At 44.5% G+C, this 17,668-nt stretch overlaps 1 protein-coding gene and 2 long non-coding RNA genes across 3 annotated transcripts; 2 read left to right on the top strand and 1 right to left on the bottom strand.

Moving 5' to 3' along the window:
- The first annotated feature begins 6,660 nt into the window (after window positions 1–6,660).
- On the top strand, window positions 6,661–9,454 carry LOC135818985 (uncharacterized). Its single transcript, XM_065332145.1, has 4 exons — window positions 6,661–8,130; window positions 8,686–8,727; window positions 9,067–9,134; window positions 9,383–9,454. Exons 1-4 carry the CDS (start codon window positions 6,774–6,776, stop codon window positions 9,419–9,421), a joined length of 1,506 nt encoding a protein of 501 aa, XP_065188217.1. The 5' UTR covers window positions 6,661–6,773; the 3' UTR covers window positions 9,422–9,454.
- A 3,180-nt stretch (window positions 9,455–12,634) lies between these two features.
- LOC135818984 (uncharacterized) lies at window positions 12,635–14,252 on the bottom strand. Its single transcript, XR_010553848.1, has 4 exons — window positions 13,805–14,252; window positions 13,553–13,613; window positions 13,172–13,242; window positions 12,635–13,035 (listed from the first exon to the last, which is right to left on the bottom strand). It is a non-coding gene; the product is annotated as an uncharacterized LOC135818984 (long non-coding RNA).
- Window positions 14,253–15,764: 1,512 nt separating this feature from the next.
- On the top strand, window positions 15,765–17,668 carry LOC135818983 (uncharacterized). Its single transcript, XR_010553847.1, has 4 exons — window positions 15,765–16,214; window positions 16,406–16,466; window positions 16,835–16,905; window positions 17,266–17,668. It is a non-coding gene; the product is annotated as an uncharacterized LOC135818983 (long non-coding RNA).

The raw sequence follows: 17,668 nt of genomic DNA, 5'->3' as shown, positions 1-17,668 counted from the left end.
TGACGCGGAGGAAGTACATCAGTGTAAATGTTCATACATCAGTGTAAATGTTCAAATGTTTAGCAAAAAAAAATAGGGCTTTCAAATTCACGATCATAACATGAAGCAACTTCTGCGAAAAACAGTCTTTTAGGGTTTTGTAAAAAGTTGTGTGGCGTGGACGCTGGAGTGCACTGAAGTGAAACCAAAGGCAAAGAGAATCTCGCTTGTTTGAAGAGGCAGCAGTCATGGCAGGAAGGGTTTCAGCAGTCAGGGAAGTCAAAATGTAGTATCCCTAGCTCTGTCACGGAACAGTAATCACACAGCCACTTCTCTACCAGTAGTCACATTGTAGTTCACAGGTACATTATCTAAGTGCTCCTCACGCGCAACCAATTAGGACTAGATAGCCCTGCTTGCAAGATCGGTACGGAATGACCCACATGCATAGCACCCATTCATGCTGTACTAATACATTACATTGATTCCTGTATAGTCTGTTCCTCATCACTAATCCTCTTGATCCCTTGAAAGATTCCTTCCCGGTTCTAGGCATCCAACAGCTTTCTTCCCCGAATCCATGTTTTTGTTCAGCCCTAGCTCACTCACATTCAAATAGCTTTTCCTTAGATTTTCCAACAGTTGTCTTCCTAGTAATATTTTTCCTCGCTCCCAGCTGGTCTCTCCCCCTGGTCTATATAAACCCATCATTTTTTTTCTCATTTCGGTGAGGAATTGTGAAGTAAATAAAGAGTTGTAAGCCCAAGAGCATGTATTCCTCCCGTTAGTGTTGTGAGCTTGTTACACTTTCTGAAGTAAGTCCAAAGAGCCTCAGACAAGGTTTCGACTACATCTCTTACACTCAGGGATGGCGATATTTCTGCGCTAGCCGCTGCTGCGGAAAATGGTGAAGAAATCTTCTCCAGTTTTAGTCATGATGGCGATAGCGAGGACAATATGGATGACATCGATCCCGCCAATCGAAGCACGGAGATACTAGCTGTTTATGGGCCTCGCGCAAGGGACCACGCGCAGCAGATCTGATACGTTTGCAGCAAGTTCATGAGGAATAAGGCTTGAAGCGCAGTTTGAAAACTCTTTTGAATTGAAGTCCTTGGCGATGAAGTGCTACTGAATGCCAAGCGAATGATCGAGCAGATCGAGAGGTACCCATCCGAGACCGTGCTTTCCTCGCTGAGCAGGTAGCTGCACGGGATTGTATTTCACTGGCTGATCAGCACCAAGCAGACACTGCAGCACGCCAGCACACTATGCGCATACTATGAACAGTGGAACAGTTTGAAAGGCTGTGTTCTTGCTTGTTTCTGAATACTAAATTCACCCTTCAAACGGTGCCATCTCAACTAGAGCCGGGTTTCCTTGTGGTGTGTAGAGCCAGAGCATGCCAGCACTTGTATTCAGCCTCAGTTAGGGGTGTGCGGATAATGCTCGAAAAGATGGAAGATTCTGCTCGAAAAGCAGTGAAATTGGCAGAACCATACAAACCTTATGGCGGGCGATTCATCGGATTTTGGTCCATTTCTTTATCCACATACCAAACATGCATGAAACTTACCAGAAAAAGTACCGAATTTTCTGCCGGCATTATCCGCTGGTGCCTAACCGCAGAGCTGAGTGAGGAGCAAACTTAAATTCATGCAGAACTGTGCATGGCCAATACAACCTGCAGTACCAAGGGGCCACAACAAGCCAGCCCCCACACGCCTACCTTCTCATGTCACCTAAACAAAAATCATCCATGTCTCTCCCTTCAGTCTGGTGGATCTCTCTTCATTTCTTTCCTGTGATAACAATTTTATAGTTTTTGTTTTAGGATTATTTTACACAAGTCGCACCAAACTATTCTTCATGCCCTGGTGTGTTTGAGACACTTTTAATATCACTATGAGTCGACCCACACGTGTAATATTTTGTTTCCTGATCTCCCATGCCCAGTAGAAGCTGAAAATGGGAAAAGTCATTTTCTGAAATTTGACCCTTAGCCTGCCTTTCGCAGCTTCTGGGCCATGTGTTATTTCTTTATTAAGTTAAATTTAGAACCTTCCAAGTTGGAAGGCTGTTGGAGTGCGCAACCAAGATGTGCTAGAGCTGTTAGCCAGATAGTTGTAGAACGTCAGTACCGTCGATCAGTGTCGCGCAATGTTGTCGCATGAATTGATTGTAAAAGACCGATCCACTTATTATTGTCTGGGTTCGAGCAAGGGGGCAACTTCGCCCACGCGTGGGATCCTGCTTCACACACGCGAACAACCTCACCGTGGCTGTGCGTGACTTCTCGCATGCGAAGTAAAGTGCAGAGCACGCGAAATCTACATGCAGCAAGCCTGTCTACAAAAAATGTCACAAGGACTTTTGATTTGAGCTGTTTGTTTTTGTTCAGACGTCTTCTTTTTTACGACTTCAGGATGCCTTCTCAGGGTCATTGCTGCGTTCCTCATTGTAAGAGCAGGAGGACGAAGCAAACAAGTCATTTCACTCTTTCCCTCAGGTGGAGCCACAGCGGCCTGGAGCAAGCGGATCCAGGCTATTCCCCTTGAGGAAGGACGTAGCTTTAGGGTCACTCTGAATATTCGGGTTGCAGCGACCATTTCGATCCCGAAATCGAAATCGTTTTGCCCAGCTCTACTAGGGCAGGATGAGTCCAGGAAACCAAACAGCTGTCCTACCTGGTTTGCTTTTCGCAAGAGAGTGGAGTCTGGACGCCCTGCTTCCCAGGCTCGCAAAACAGTATTTGCTGGGCCTAGTGCAGTTCCGAGTCCTGTATTGGAAGTGCAGCATCTGCATGACGAGCTCCCCATGCTCACAAACTCAGTATTTTGCTGAGAATCAACAGCACTTTGAGTTGGAAAGGAACCTGGCTCAGTCCAGTTAGGTTTTGTAATGGAAGTGCACCATCTGCATCAAGAGCGGGCAGCAAGTAGAGCTCGTGTACAGAGTCTCGAGGACCAGTTGGGCGATGGGGTGAAGAAAGGCGAAAAACATCTGCTTACGTACGATAACATAAAGGAAGACTATGAGCCGCTCCAGTTTCTGACTGGTTTGCCTTCAGGTGTTTGGACAGCTCTGTGGGACTTCCTTGACCCTAGCCCAAGAAATGTACTGCGCCGCGCCAGATCTGCGAAGACAGAAGCTGAGGGACGGCAGATACAGTTGGATGTGGCCGTAAATCGCCATTGAGCATGGAATGGAGCATCAGCTGCTATTGGCATTGATGTGTCTACGCCTCGGCCGAATGGAAGAGAAGCTCGCGTGCATATTTGGCACAAGTACATCATCCGTTTAACGGTATATAACTAGCTGAGCTGGAAAGATTTCTTGTTCCTCCGATTGGGCATGATTCCCATCTGGGCGAGCCGGCCAGATGTTCAGTCATGAATGCCATGTACCGCAAGACATTCTGCATTGTGGATGAAACTGTTCTATTTAGCCATGCACTTAGGGTTCTCGCACCGGCACGGCACAACAAAACCCAACAGATCCTTGCGCTCTTATTTTTTCCCATGGTAACATTGCTGGTCACAACACCCGGTAGCCAGTCGTAGATGCAACCAAATCAACCAAGTTCTCTTATTCTTTTTTTCAATGCTGAAACCAAAGGTATACCATTTTGCATTGAATGCAGTGGTGATTTCAATACTGTTTGTTTGTTTGTTTGTTTTTTGTATTTATTTTGATTCGCAAGTTCAAACGGGCATAGAACCCAATAACATTAAAGCGAATATGAAAATCATAATGAGAATGAGAATTCAAATACTTTGATCTTCAACGTAGAGTCAGCGGTACATCAGAGGGAGATCGGGTACTACAGAAAGAGAACAGAAAGAATCAGATTTCGCTTGTCTTCAGCATCTACAGGGTGCAGGTATAGGGGATTACCTGCGTGCGAAACTGCCGAGCGTGATGGATGGCACGGATGTCGCTGGAGAGGGCATTCCATAATACAGCACCCTTGCAAGCAAAGCGCCCCCGCCCCGCAACCGAACGGGAAACTGGCACGCACAGGCCCATGGCAGATTGGAGCCGAGTAGGGCCGGGTGCAGCGGGGGTTAGCAGGGCTTGCAACTCTGGACTTGCCAGTGCATAACGACAGCGCCACACCAGGTATGCTAGCTTCTGATTGAAGACTTCTGCCACACGGAACACTGCAATGCGCTCCAGCAGGTTGCGGGCAGACGACCACGGAGGGCGGCCAAAGACAGCACGAGCCCCGCTGTTCTGCAGGACCTGTAGACGGTCGAGGTACCTTCTTTGCAGTGAGCTAGAGTACGCGTTTGAGGCATACAGCAGGTCAGACATGATCAGCGATCTAAAGTAGGTCATGCATGACTGGTGATTCAGGCAGCGGCGCATTCGCCAGAGTGCTCCGATCTTCTGCGACACGCGTGCAGAACATTTGGCAATGTGGGCGTGCCAGGACATGCCGGAATCGATTGTGGCGCCAAGATAACGAGCACTTGGCACACTGTCCGCCAGTACAACGCATTACCAGACTGGCATATACCAGTTATCATGATATTAATATACGTTCCACTGTCATTACCTTCTTAGATCTCCAATCATCAATATCAGACCAGACACTCTATTATCTTATCTACTTCTTTGAAGTAACATCATTAGTATCCTCCTCTAACGATGAGCTCGAAGGAACGCAACAGCAGTCTTTAGGCATAACCAGTATCTGTCAACGAAAGTGTCCTTGCTGTGCTGGTGTGTTTATGCTTCGTGCATTAGTTCGGCCAAGAGCGCATGATGGTGACGGGTTGAGGATGTTGTAAAGTGGAGTATGGCCGAAAGCTCTGTCACAATGTATTTTATTAGGAAGGTACAGAAACGGAAAAAACTGTATCTTCATCTTGGGCATTGACAGCCCGTTTCACATTAAATATACTAGAAAATAGTTCACTCTGAACACGCAGTCTCCCTAAGAGGAGACTGCATAGACTACATAGTTTCGAAAGAACCGCATACATACTTTGCTGCAGACAGCGGCAAGCATTGGCCATCGTGCTTCGAAGAGGGAGCAATCCACTGCGCTACGCTTCCAATCAACGGCAAGCTTTGACTTTTCAAAGGTACGACTCATCACTGGCTCTGCGGTAATGCTCCTGGAACAAACACCCCATTGCCCACTGAGGGACAGGGAGCACGCAATCTGCCTTCCTGGGCGAGAAATGTTCCAGCACAAGAAGCAGCACGAATACATGCTGACAAAGACCACCATCACCACCATCCGGCACACAGCACTGTTCTTCAAACGCCATGCACTCCTTCCATGTCACACACGATGTGTTTGCACTGGCCTCCTCGAGCTCTTCACGCTCAACAAATACCACATACTGCTCATCATTGTTTTTGAATGCTCCCTCTGGGTTGGCTAGCCCTTCGACTTGACAAAACAGCGATCGCCACTGCTATCGTCACCACATAGCAGTCACTTCCAACATTGGCTGTTCTGCCTTTGCAAGGTGTCCAAGGATGGCTGCTGTTGTCACTACAGCCGAATCAGAAGTACTTTCGTGGCTGATGTCCAACCAGACCGTTGGAAAATCGATTTTTCTATTTCAGGGCTGCTGATCGCGATCGTGACCTGGCAGCACCACGGTTACCTTCATAGAAGATGGCTCTGGAGAGGAAAAGGCAGACCAGAAAAGTTTACTATAGTCTTCAGCACCGACTTCAAGGAGAAAGAAATACGGTGTAGACTAGGCACAACACAACAATAAATCTCACGATACGATTCGCGATTCGAACAACAAAAACTCACCCCTGGAGTAACTCCTGTTTGTGGCCCGAGATCTTTCCCTCCCGCGCCTTCAAAAAATCCTGCAGCTGCATCACAGCCCATGTCTCTCTCGGAGTCTCTGCTCCTACTAGCAGGAGGTTCAGCACCGCTCGAAGCCATCGCAAACCACTTGAACTAAGCAGAAGACATTCCAAAACAAATCTGAAAACACACTGTCAAAGATGCGGTCACGTTCAAAAACTAGCTCGATCGCGAGAGAGGTTGCCCCCGTGCTTGAACCCAGTATAATAAGGGGATCGGTCTATTTCAGCCATTTCTGAGCTGGCGTCAACGCCAGTGACTATGCCCAGGCCGACATAACTCATTCTCAGAGTAGTACTTGCTTAGCCTTATGAACTCCAGGAAGTTTACAACTGCGAGGCTGAGTAACTCTATCTACCTATTCAACAAATAGGTATTTTAGACAAGCGCGATCAATCGCCGTTTGAATTGTAAATGCAAGCTCTCCCAGTTCGAATGTTGGCTACACAGCCTTACACAACTGATTTCCCTGAACAGCTTCGCCAAAATGGTAAAGGAAGATCCACCTGATGTCGAGGTGCTTGGGGAGGGCAGGAGAGACTCGAATTGGCAAGGGATCGTCTCCTTTCTTCATTGAAAAGGACCACTTTAGTGCATCTCTACAAAAACTTTATTATTTACTTTTTTCCTCTAGAGCTATAGGTCCGCCTTAGCTGATCACCGCTAATATCTCTACTGTGAGAATAGAGTAGGAATTGAATGAGTTACGATCATTCGAACATACGCATGTCCTGCAAATTTTCAATATTACAAGTTCTACAGTCATACTTTAATAGTACGGCCTTATAGCCTAGGCATCAGCTTTAACTCCGTATTAGTACAGGATAAGCCGTCAAAGGGTGAAAGTAAAGATCTTTCTCCTGAAAAGTGTCTTACGGGAATATTTCATTTTTGCCCGTTAACCTATGTGGTATTTTTGAAGGTTTTAACGTGTTAAACTGTTGCCAGTATGGAGACCCCAAGCCCAGACAATGCTGAATCCTCCGATCGTGTAGTTTTTGACCACTTTGTGTTAAATATCCCGAGCGTTATGGCATATGACGTTGGACAATTGTCTCGCGTAGTTGTTCCAAAACCTCCAGGTCATGAAGCTTCAAGGCCCGGAGAAAATCCAAAAGCTGTATCTTCAGATATAGAGGGAGCGTCTGGACACCCTGCGTTGAACAGTCCTAGAGCTAAGACGTACATGGTTGAAGAATTGTCTTACACAGTTGCTCGACACACTCGTAAGTCACCATCTCCGGATCTTCGTGCTGCAGGGTCTGCACCATCTCCGGTTCCTCGTGCTGCACGGTCTGCACCATCTCCGGTTCCTCGTGCTGCAGGGTCTGTTGACAGTATGGAGATCCCAAGCCCAGACAAAGCTGAGTCCTCCGATCCCGGAGTGTATGACCACTTTGTGTTCAATAACCCGAACGCTACGGCATATGAGGTTGAACAATTGTCTCGCGTAGTTGTTCTAAAACCTCCAGTTGATGAAGCTTCAAGGCCCGAAGAAGAATTGTCTTACACCGTTGCTCGACACACTCGTAAGTCACCATCTCCGGGTCTTCGTGCTGCACGGTCTGCACCATCTCCGGTTCCTCTTGCGGCACCGTCTGCACCATCTCCGGTTCCTCGTGCTGCAGGGTCAGCAGAAATCAAGAGCACACCATCTTCCAATGTAAGTCAAGGATCTGGACACTTTGATTTCAATAACCCGAGCGCTGCGACATACAAGAGAGACGACTTTTCTCGTATAGTTGTTCAACGCGGCACGAATGAGCAATCGACGGACCCTCAAGCTTCAAGTTTGGCTGAAAGCCGAAGTACTTTATTTTCTGATGAGGAAGAGTATGGACAGCTTTCGTCGAATAGCTTGAGTCTTGCGACGTACGAGATCGAACGAACGTCTCGTTTAATTGCTAAACGGGCCACAGAGGAGCAATGGACGATTCCTCAAGCTTCAAAGTCTACTGAAGGCCCAAATAGTGATGTTTTGTCTCTAGAGGACCCATTTGAACAATTTCATTTGAATAGCCCGATCGCAAAGTCTCTAGAGGACCCATTTGAACAATTTCATTTGAATAGCCCGATCCCAAAGCCTCCTAGAAGCCCGACTGCTGTAGATTCTGATATAGATGAGTGGCTTGAAGAATTGGCGTCGCATGGCGCGAGCTCTGATGAGAATCTGAAGTCTGAAGAACCGTCTCGTTTGGATGTTCAACGTGTTACAAAGAAACAAACAGTGGCTGAACTTCTAAGCACCGTTCCAGAAATTTGCTCTAACTGTGCACGATGTGGCATCCCAGGCAAGCCCCCTTCCCGTAAGAATTTTGACTTTTTGTTTGCAAATGAGTGATGAATGTAGTGTTGTACGTACCTGTACACAGATCAACTTTTAACATCTTGCTTAGTTGCTTTAAATTTAATCTGCAATGTTGGCCACAAGAGAAGAATATGGAAAGACAGAGCATGATCAACAAACTCGACTGGCCAAACACTGGCCAAACAGGCTGCGCCAGCAGTGTTGTTCAAGATTTTAGTGTGAATACCTATCGTTCGGATGGAGATTTATCTATTATAGCCAGGAGAACGAAAAATTGCCAGTAATGCCCTGAGACGACACCTTCTTTATCGTACTACTGCGCAATGCGCGAAAGAATTATTTAGAAAGTAGTCTGGTGTATCTGTACATTTAGGTAGGTGTGTTACAGAGGATATGTTTGAATGTATTTGCTGGAAATTATGGCTCTCAGCCAGGTGTGAGCCACCTTCAAGGCGTTGTAGCTCTCAGCTAGGTGTCAGCCACCTTCAAGGCTGTGTAGCTGCATTGTTAGGTTTGTGTTTTGTGTTTTTGTTTCCTCAATTTGAACGTTAAGAGCCAAGCACACCCGTCGAGGAGCGGACGCCACGTACATCCTGTAAGTAGATTTAGCTCATTTCTGGCACGACACGGAAATGTTAAACACGACCAAGACAACTGCTACTGCTGAAAAACTGTTGTTTCTAAAAACAAGTTCCGAATAACGTTCTTCAGAGTGAGGTTACACGAAGAAAGATATCTTGCTGGTGTCGCTGAATTCAAAGTATGGTCGCATTACCAAAATTTATTCTGTGTCTTCCCACTATTTTGGGTGGGTTTTCTGACAACCCTTGTTTCTCGCAGGCATCATCATGCAGGATAGCAACCACATAACTCCATGTATTGTCGTTTTCTAACAAACGTATTTGTTTCCTTCTTGTTCATCTGCAACTTACAGTTTCGGGGGAGAAGTTCCTTTTCCGAAACAAAAAGGGCAAACTTGAACGGAGGCATCCTAGAAACGAAGTAAGTTATTATATAGTATAGAAGTTAGTTCCTGAAAGTGGAGAAACTCGCTGTCCCGTTCCTCGATTGAATATTCCTCATCCATGCTCTTGACATTAGGTTGGATTGGATTGGATTGGTTTTTTTTATAGTGACGACTATAACAGATAATTGCCACTCGAGATCTTTCTTAGTTATATTTAAGTCACACTTTATTTCCATGCCACCTTCCTTATATGACAGACCTGGTCTTTCTTTTTATGTTGCAGGAAGAATATTACATGGGGCGACGGCAATCGATGCGATGAGCGCTCGAAGATGGAGGCCTCAGGAGCGGTGCCCACATGTTTCGCAGACTGAAAATATATGAGTTCATTTTGTTATGTTGTCAATTGACTTACATTTCGTTAATTGCATAAATTGTGTGCATGTGGGTGTATATGCTGAGGATATGGGCATTCATGCGTTCAAATAAGGGAGCCGTGTGAGTGCGAGGGTTTGTGCTGCACACCGAGCGAGTGACACGTTTGAACAAACTATTATAGGCACTTATCCTGATAAGACGTTAAGAATGGGGCATAGGCAGCAGATGCATAGTCAAATTCTGATAGCATAAAGGACCTGAAAAACTGAACACGGCAAGAAATAGGCAAACATGTTGCACTTCGATTTAGTAGCCCAATCTTAGCGGCAACGCAGCGTGCAACATGACTTGTCATGGTGTTCCAGCTCATGTCTGAGTCGAAATGTAGGCCAAGATACTTGGCCGTTTTCACAACAGGCAGCGTCTGCCCCTTACAAATGACATGCAGCTCAAGTGCTTGAGATGGGGATGGGGGGATAGGCAATATCTGTGTCTTTCTTTCATTAAGAATTAAACCTCGGCCCTTCAGCCATGTGGCTAGGTGCTGAACAGCAGCTGAAAGGTGTGCAGAAACAGCATCCGCAGACTCCCTGCTACATCGTATAGAGATGTCATCAGCAAACTGGATTGCTCCCACATTAAACGGCGATAGTTCTTCTGCTATGCCATGGTCATAGACAATATATAGCAGTGGGCCCAGTACCGACCCCTGGGGGACACCTGAGCAACTGGTATACGGGAGACTTCTAGTCTGGCCAACCTGAACGTACTGTTCTCTATCAGAAAGGTAATCCACCAGCCAACAGAGTGCCGTGTCGCAGATGCCAAGTTAGTTCGAGCAGATCTTGCACAAGAGTTTGATGTTTCACTTTATCGAATGCCTTTGACATATCAACAAAGGCTACACATGTGTTGAGTTTGTTCATACGGACCTCACAGATACCTTCCACAGCTAGCACTAGTGCGTCGGATGTAGAGTGGTGGGATCTGTAGCCTAATTGAGTTGGCGGAAATAAATTGCTCTGGACTAGATATCGTGTAGTTGCTCGTGGATTATCCTTGCCAACACTTTGGATTCAATCGATAACAAGGACACTGGTCGATGATTCTTTGGCATGCCCGGATCTCCGCCTTTGAAAAGTGGCGATATCCTAGCACTTTTCATCTGGGCAGGAAATATGCCCTCTCTCAACGACTTTTTAAAGATCAAAGTCAGGGATGGCGCCAGTACGTATGGATGTGCGCGGAGAAAGGATGCAGAAATGTCATCATCACCGCTGGACTTGGCCGGATTTAAACGTTCGAGGAGCTTCCTCACTCTGGCAATAGACACTTGCGCAAAGGCTGTCAGTACAGTGCTTGAGGCGGGCTGGTAGGGAAATGAGAGATGCACTGGGTGGCTGGCGTCCTCTACTATCTCTGCAGTAGCTTCCCGCCTGGCAGCCTTGAAAGCTGAGTGGGAATGTTCAGTTCCATCACCAAGCCACCTCCGAAGAAGTCGACATGCATGTGTTAAGTGCTATACGATGATCGCAAGGCACACAACGAAAGGGAAAGAGAGTATTTGTTCATATCTGTTTTCTTGCTGCATTCATCAGTGAATCTACGTGGCAATGAAATGGGGACTACTTGTCGACATAAAGGATTTGCCTATCGATTTCTATCATTAAAAGTTAGACGGGTCCTCCCTTGCATGCACTCTCTCTCTCTCTCATGCAGCACACGATAGAGTTGGATTACCAATTCTCTCGCGGATTAATGCCTCTAGGATCTCCTTGTGACTATGAGTTATACATACATACATACATACATACATACATACATACATACATACATACATACATCCACAACTCCCTCCGACTTTACATGCATTTATACATACATACTCGGAGGGAGTTGTGGACATACATACATACGAACAGTACAATTAGTCCTCTTTGGAACTATCAGTTAACTTGTATGTTATTAAAGGCATGTTGGTGATCGAAACTCACAAAGGAACCTTGTTTTTTATTCACATTATCATATTTCTTTTTCATTATTTTATAGTTGTATCAAGAGTAGATGTAGGTATTTTTCTACTCTTGGTTGTATCGAACTCACAAGGGAACGTTTGGAAAGCAAATAACAAATTGCATGTGTTTTTGTTTGACAACATTGCATACATTTACAATGTTTTGTTGTTGTTGTTGTTGTTGTTTGGCTTTATTTAAAGTGGAGTTCCAAAACAGGCCTAAACCTAATGACAATGGTCCCACTGATAATAAGAGAAAAGAAAATATAATCATAAGCGGACAAACAGAACCAAGAAGAAGATACAGCTGTAGTTAGATAACTAATATGAGCACGGCAGCAGGGGAAAAAAAGTCACAAGCACGGCAACCGGGAAGAAAGGAGTGAGTGAGTGAGTGAGAGAGAGAGAGAGAGAGAGAGAGAGAGAGAGAGAGAGAGAGAGAGAGAGAGGTAGTGAAGCAGATGAGTTCATCCTAGTTGACGGTACTGCCTAACAGAAAGGCCAGGCTTAGCGATTTGAAAGTGGAGCGCTTTCTTTCGAGGCGTGCTGTGTCTGGGAGCTGGTTCCACAGGATAGCTCCAGCATGGCTAATGCGCTTAGCTGAGGATGCAGTGGGGGAGACAGGAATGATGAGTAACTTGCTGTTCCCTCCTCGTGTTCGGAGAGAGGGACTACGGGTGAAAAAGCTTGCAAACAGAGTACTTGAAGATTTGTTCAGGCAGCGCCAAATGAATGTTTTCGTCTGGAAAGAATAAAAAATCAGTTTCTAGCTGATCTCTTGGTGATTGATGATATTATACGTGCGCAGCTGCGCCCGTTTCGAGTTGTATACATTGAAGGTTGCAAATAGTAACTGTTAATTCGTCACAGTGAAAAAAACAAATTATAGTTCTGGTGCGTCATGTAGCCGTTGTCGAATATCCTTTGACTCCTATTGAGGTGTTCTGTGGAATGAGGGTTCCCGAAGCTTATTTTGAAGACAGATGGTCTTTCCCATTAACTTGGTCATTCCCATCGCTTCTTACCGGTGTGACGAATTAACAGTTACTATTTGCTACCTTCAATGTATACAACTCGAAACGGGCGCAGCTGCGCACGTATAATATAATCAATCACCATGAGATCAGCTATAAACTTATTTTTTATTCTTTCCAGACGACAACATTGTAAATGTCAAACAAAAACCTACATATATACATGCAATACTCTAGCTATACTCTAGCAATGTATCAACTAAAACGTGAACATTGCATGTAAAAACGTGAACATTGTACGCAAAACGTGAACATTGTATGCAAAAACGTGAACATTGTATGCATTGTAAACCTCTAAAACATGAATATGGTGTACATATGTGCATTTCCGTGATACGTGCTTTTTGCAACGAGACTTTGTTCGTTTTGTATGCATTGTGACAGACAAGTTTGAATATTTTGTTCGAAACGAAAACAATGCATGCGTTGACAAACACATCACACTGTGGAAACCTCCCTCGCCAGCATTCCGCTACATCGACGCTCACGATATCGTAAATACTCTTACTTCTGCAACAGCACCAAAAACACCAAAAACACAGAGAGAAGAATATTCATTAATAGAAGGCTACATTTCATCCAACATACTATAATGTTATGAATCAAATTGGAGTAACACTGTCACTTTAAATCTCATTCCACTTACCGATGGCTTCGTTTGGCTAACGCTAGACCCCTCCGAGTCGCTGTCCGTGTCAACAGGAGGGTCTGGAGTGTCTAGATGTATAAAAAAAATGAGAGAAACGAATATCAACTTGTGCTCCGCCGTTTTCCTTGTTTCAACTTTAATATTAATTTCAAGTTCCTTCCGATGAAAATGAGGATCTCAGCGCAATGTACCGCACTCATTCCCAAACATCTATTCCTACTTCTGGCGTCTGATTTAAAGAATAACGTGCACGAGGACTTAGGTAAAGAAACGCAAGGAAATCGCTCAAAAGTCTCGAACTACATCTCATGGGTTCCGGATTAGCCCTTCCGTCATCTTCCTATACTTTTCTGAATAGAGAGGGCAATATTATCTTACCGAAGTTGTTCACGGGCACCGGATCATACTGTGGAGGGAGGCCTTTTTCCCAACCCACACACTGAGCACAGAAACAAAGAAACACAGACAAATACGGATCAATACACGCTAGGGGTTTAAAAGCAACAGTCAAGTGTACACTCGATTTCGAAATTGCCTTACAACATACACCGTTACTTTTATTCAACCAATCGCCTTCATATCCCTCAACATTGGTTAATTGAATGATGTCTTCTGGCCTTGGGTGCTTACCATATGGGTGTATCAAGGGGCACGATGACTGGAAACGACAGCATTTTCCCAGGCAATGGTCTACACAGATCTTGGATTGCCACTTATCCGCACAGCCCACATAACGCCTGATTAGTGGCCAAGACGGAGGCAGAGATGGATACTTGACCACCTGTCTCGGCACAGAAGAATACGGGGCCCCCTGTCTGGGCAGAGATGAATACTGTACAACATTGGGTGTGGGCCGAGACGGATACTGGACCCCCTGTTTGGCCAGGAACGGATACTGGACCACGTGACCGGGCAAAAATGGATACTGGACCATGTGTCTGGGAAAATACGGATACAGGAACACGTGTCTTGTCAGAGACGGATACTGGGCCACGTGACTTGAAACTTGACTTGGCACTTTAGCTGGCTCCATTTTGAACAAAGTACAATACCAAAACTTAGCCAACCAGAGGTGAAAAACACGAGCGCAATGATAGCAGTAGACAGACCCTTTTTATAACGCAGAAGAGCGCAACCTTCGAGTATCACAGATCAAATTGTATTATAATAAAAAAAATATAGTATAAGTTGTACCAACTTTAAGTCCTCTACACAGATTGTGTACTATAGCAATAAAGGAGGGTAGGGGGAATCAAGGGAGACAAAAACACCATGGAAACTGTCTCGGACAAATCACCATAGAGCACAGTTCTGGAGAGCAATACAAACGGCTGTTGTGGTCCCAACTGCTAGCACTGCTCGTTATGCTAAGCACCTAACGCACTCTAGAGCAATTATGTGGAGTAGATTGCCCCCAGCAAAAAAAAAATTCAAATAAGTATTTGGATTTCAAATCTCAAGCCTTCCAGTATATATTGTCACGCGACATAGGTTTTATTGTATTTATTTATTTCTGCACCTCGTGGCATGTCAAGACAGTCAATTGAATTGAGGAGAGACCAACCACGGAAGAAGAGGAAAAGAAAATGAAGAGCACGTACACAAAGTGCCCCCCCCCCTCCCCATGCTCACTGGATTGATATCTGTTCGTTGCAACCAACCTTCCGTTTTCTTTTCCTTCTCTTTTTCTCTTACATCTACTTCTCCACAATATCCTCTTACATTACTATTCACAGTGGGTCGAATGTTATTAGGCATTTTGCCTGTTTTGATTTCCACTATAAATAAAATATACAACGACAAAAGCGTTTCCTGTGTCGACATGTACGTGTAAAATGCTATACGATGATCGCAAGGCAGACAACGAAAGGGAAAGAGAGAATTTGTTCATAACTGTTTTCTTGCTGCATTCATCAGTGAATCTATGTAGCAATGTAATGGCGACTACTTGTCACCATAAAGGATTTGCTAATGGATTTCTATCATAAAAAGTTAAACGGGTCTGGCCTTGCCTGCACTCTCTCTCTCTCATGCAGCACACGATAGAGTTGGATTACCAATTCTCTCGCTGATTAATGCCTGTACGATCTCCTTGTGACTATGAGTTATACATACATACATACATACATACATACATACATACATACATACATACAGTACAATCAGTCCTCTACGTAATTATCAGTTAACTTGTATCGTATTTTAAAAGGCATTCTGGTGATCAAAACTCACAGAAGAACCTTGTTTTTTACTCACATTATCAGATTATTTTCTTCATTTATAGTTGTAGCAAGAGTAGATGTAGGTATTTTATCTATTCTTCGGTGCATGGAACTCACAAGGGAACGTTTGGGAAAGCAAATAACATGCAGGTTGCAATGTGTATCGTATAGAATATGTTAAAGCCTGCTGTAAATTAAATTTACGGCTTTCTTCTTTATTGCTATAGTACACAATCTGTGTAGAGGACTTAAAGTTGGTACAACTTATACTATATTTTTGAAATTATAATACAATTTGATGTGTGATACTCGAAGGTTGGGCTCTATGTCGCTATAAAAGGGGTCTGTCTAATGCTATCATTGCGCTCGTGTTTTTCACCTCTAGTTGGCTCAGCTTTGTTATTGTACTTTGTTCAAAATGGAGCCATCTAAAGTGCCAAGTCACTTTTCAAGTCAAGTGGTCCAGTATCCGTCTCTGTCCAGACACGTGTTCCTGTATCCGTCTTTCCCCAGACACATGGTCCAGTATCCGTTTTTGCCCAGACACGTGGTCCAGTACCCATTTCTGCGGAGACAGGGGGCCCAGTATTCGTCTCAGCCCAGACAGGGGGCTCAGTATTCTCCTCAGCCCAGACAGGGGGCCCAGTATTCTTCTGTGCAGAGACAGATGGTCCAGTATCCGTCTCTGCCTCCGTCATGGCCATTAATCAAGCCTTATGTGGACTGTGGGGATAAGTGGCAATCCAAGATCTTTGCAGACCATTGGCTGGGCAGATGCTATCGTTTCCAGTCGTCGTGCCCCTTGATACATCCGTATGGTAAGAACTCAAGGCCAGAAGACATCATTCTATTAACCAATGTTGAGGGATATGTAGACGATTGCTTGAATAAAAGTAACGGTGTATGTTGTAAGGCAATATCGAAATCGATTGTACACTTGACTGGTGCTTTTAAACCCCTAGCGTGCTTTGATCCGTATTTGTCTGTGTTTCTTTGTTTCTGCGTCCAGTGTGTGATATGGGAAAAAGGCCTCCCTCCACAGTATGATCCGGTGCCCGACAACAACTTCGGTAAGATGATATTACCTTCTCCATTCAGAGAATTATAGGAAGATGACGGAACGGCTAATCCGGAACCCATGAGATGTGGTTCGAGCTTTTTGAGCCGATTCCTTGCGTTTCTTTACCTAAGTCCTCGTGCGCGTTATTCTGATTGATAGAAACGTCTTAGGGATGCAAAAATTCGTAGACACCATATCCGCTTCTTTCTTTGAATCAGACACCAGAAGAAGAAATATATGCTTTGGGACTGAGTGCGGTACATTGCGCTGAGATCCTCATTTTCAACGGAAGGAACTAGAAATTAACATTAAGTTGAAACAAGGAAAACGGAGGAGCACAAGTTGATATTCGTTTCTAATATTTTTGTATACATCTAGACACTCCAGACCCTCCAGTTGACACGGACAGCGACTCGGATGGGTCTAGCGTTAGCCAAACGAAGCCATCGGTAAGTGTAACGTTATGGGGTTTCGCCGATCGTAGAGCGCAATTCGTGTTTCTGTATCATCTGCGATATATCATCTGGCTTTTTACATCCCACCCTAGTTTTCAGCTAACGAAAGTGGTTTGTTTTAAGCGTTGCCATATTTAAATAATGGTCTAAGTGAGTGAATGCTCAGCGAAAAACCACTGGGGTCGTAACGGACCCCATTATACGGGAAAGCTGGAAAAAACCAGCATTGAATGAGGGTTAAAGTGACGTTACTGCAATTTGATTTATATACATGTAGTATGTTGGATGAATTGTAGCCTTCTACAAATAAATATTCTTCTCTCTGTGTTTTTGGTGTTTTTGGTGCTGTTGCAGAAGTTAGAGTATTTACGATATCGTGAGCGTCGATGTAGCGGAATGCTGGCGAGGGAGGTCTCCACAGTGTGATGTGTTTGTCAACGCATACATTGTTTTCGTTTCAAACAAAATATCAGCTTTTTGTCTATCACAATGCATATACAAAACTAACATAGTCTCGTTATCAAAAGCACATGTCACGGAAATGCACATATGTACACCATGTTCATGTTTTTGTGGCTTACAATGCATACAATGTTCTGGTTTTTGAGTACAATGATCAGGTTTTTGCATACAATGTTCGCGTTTTTTGTTGATACATTGATACAGTATTGCATGTATATATGTATTTTGTTTGACAACATAGCATACATTGACATTGTTTTGTCCGGAAAAGAATAAAAAATAAGTTTCTAGCTGA

Source organism: Sycon ciliatum, chromosome 6 (assembly GCF_964019385.1).
Source record: "Sycon ciliatum chromosome 6, ocSycCili1.1, whole genome shotgun sequence".
Classification (NCBI taxonomy): Eukaryota; Metazoa; Porifera; class Calcarea; order Leucosolenida; family Sycettidae; genus Sycon; species Sycon ciliatum.
Note: the sequence above shows the minus strand (reverse complement) of the source record. Positions and strands in the feature narration are given on the sequence as shown.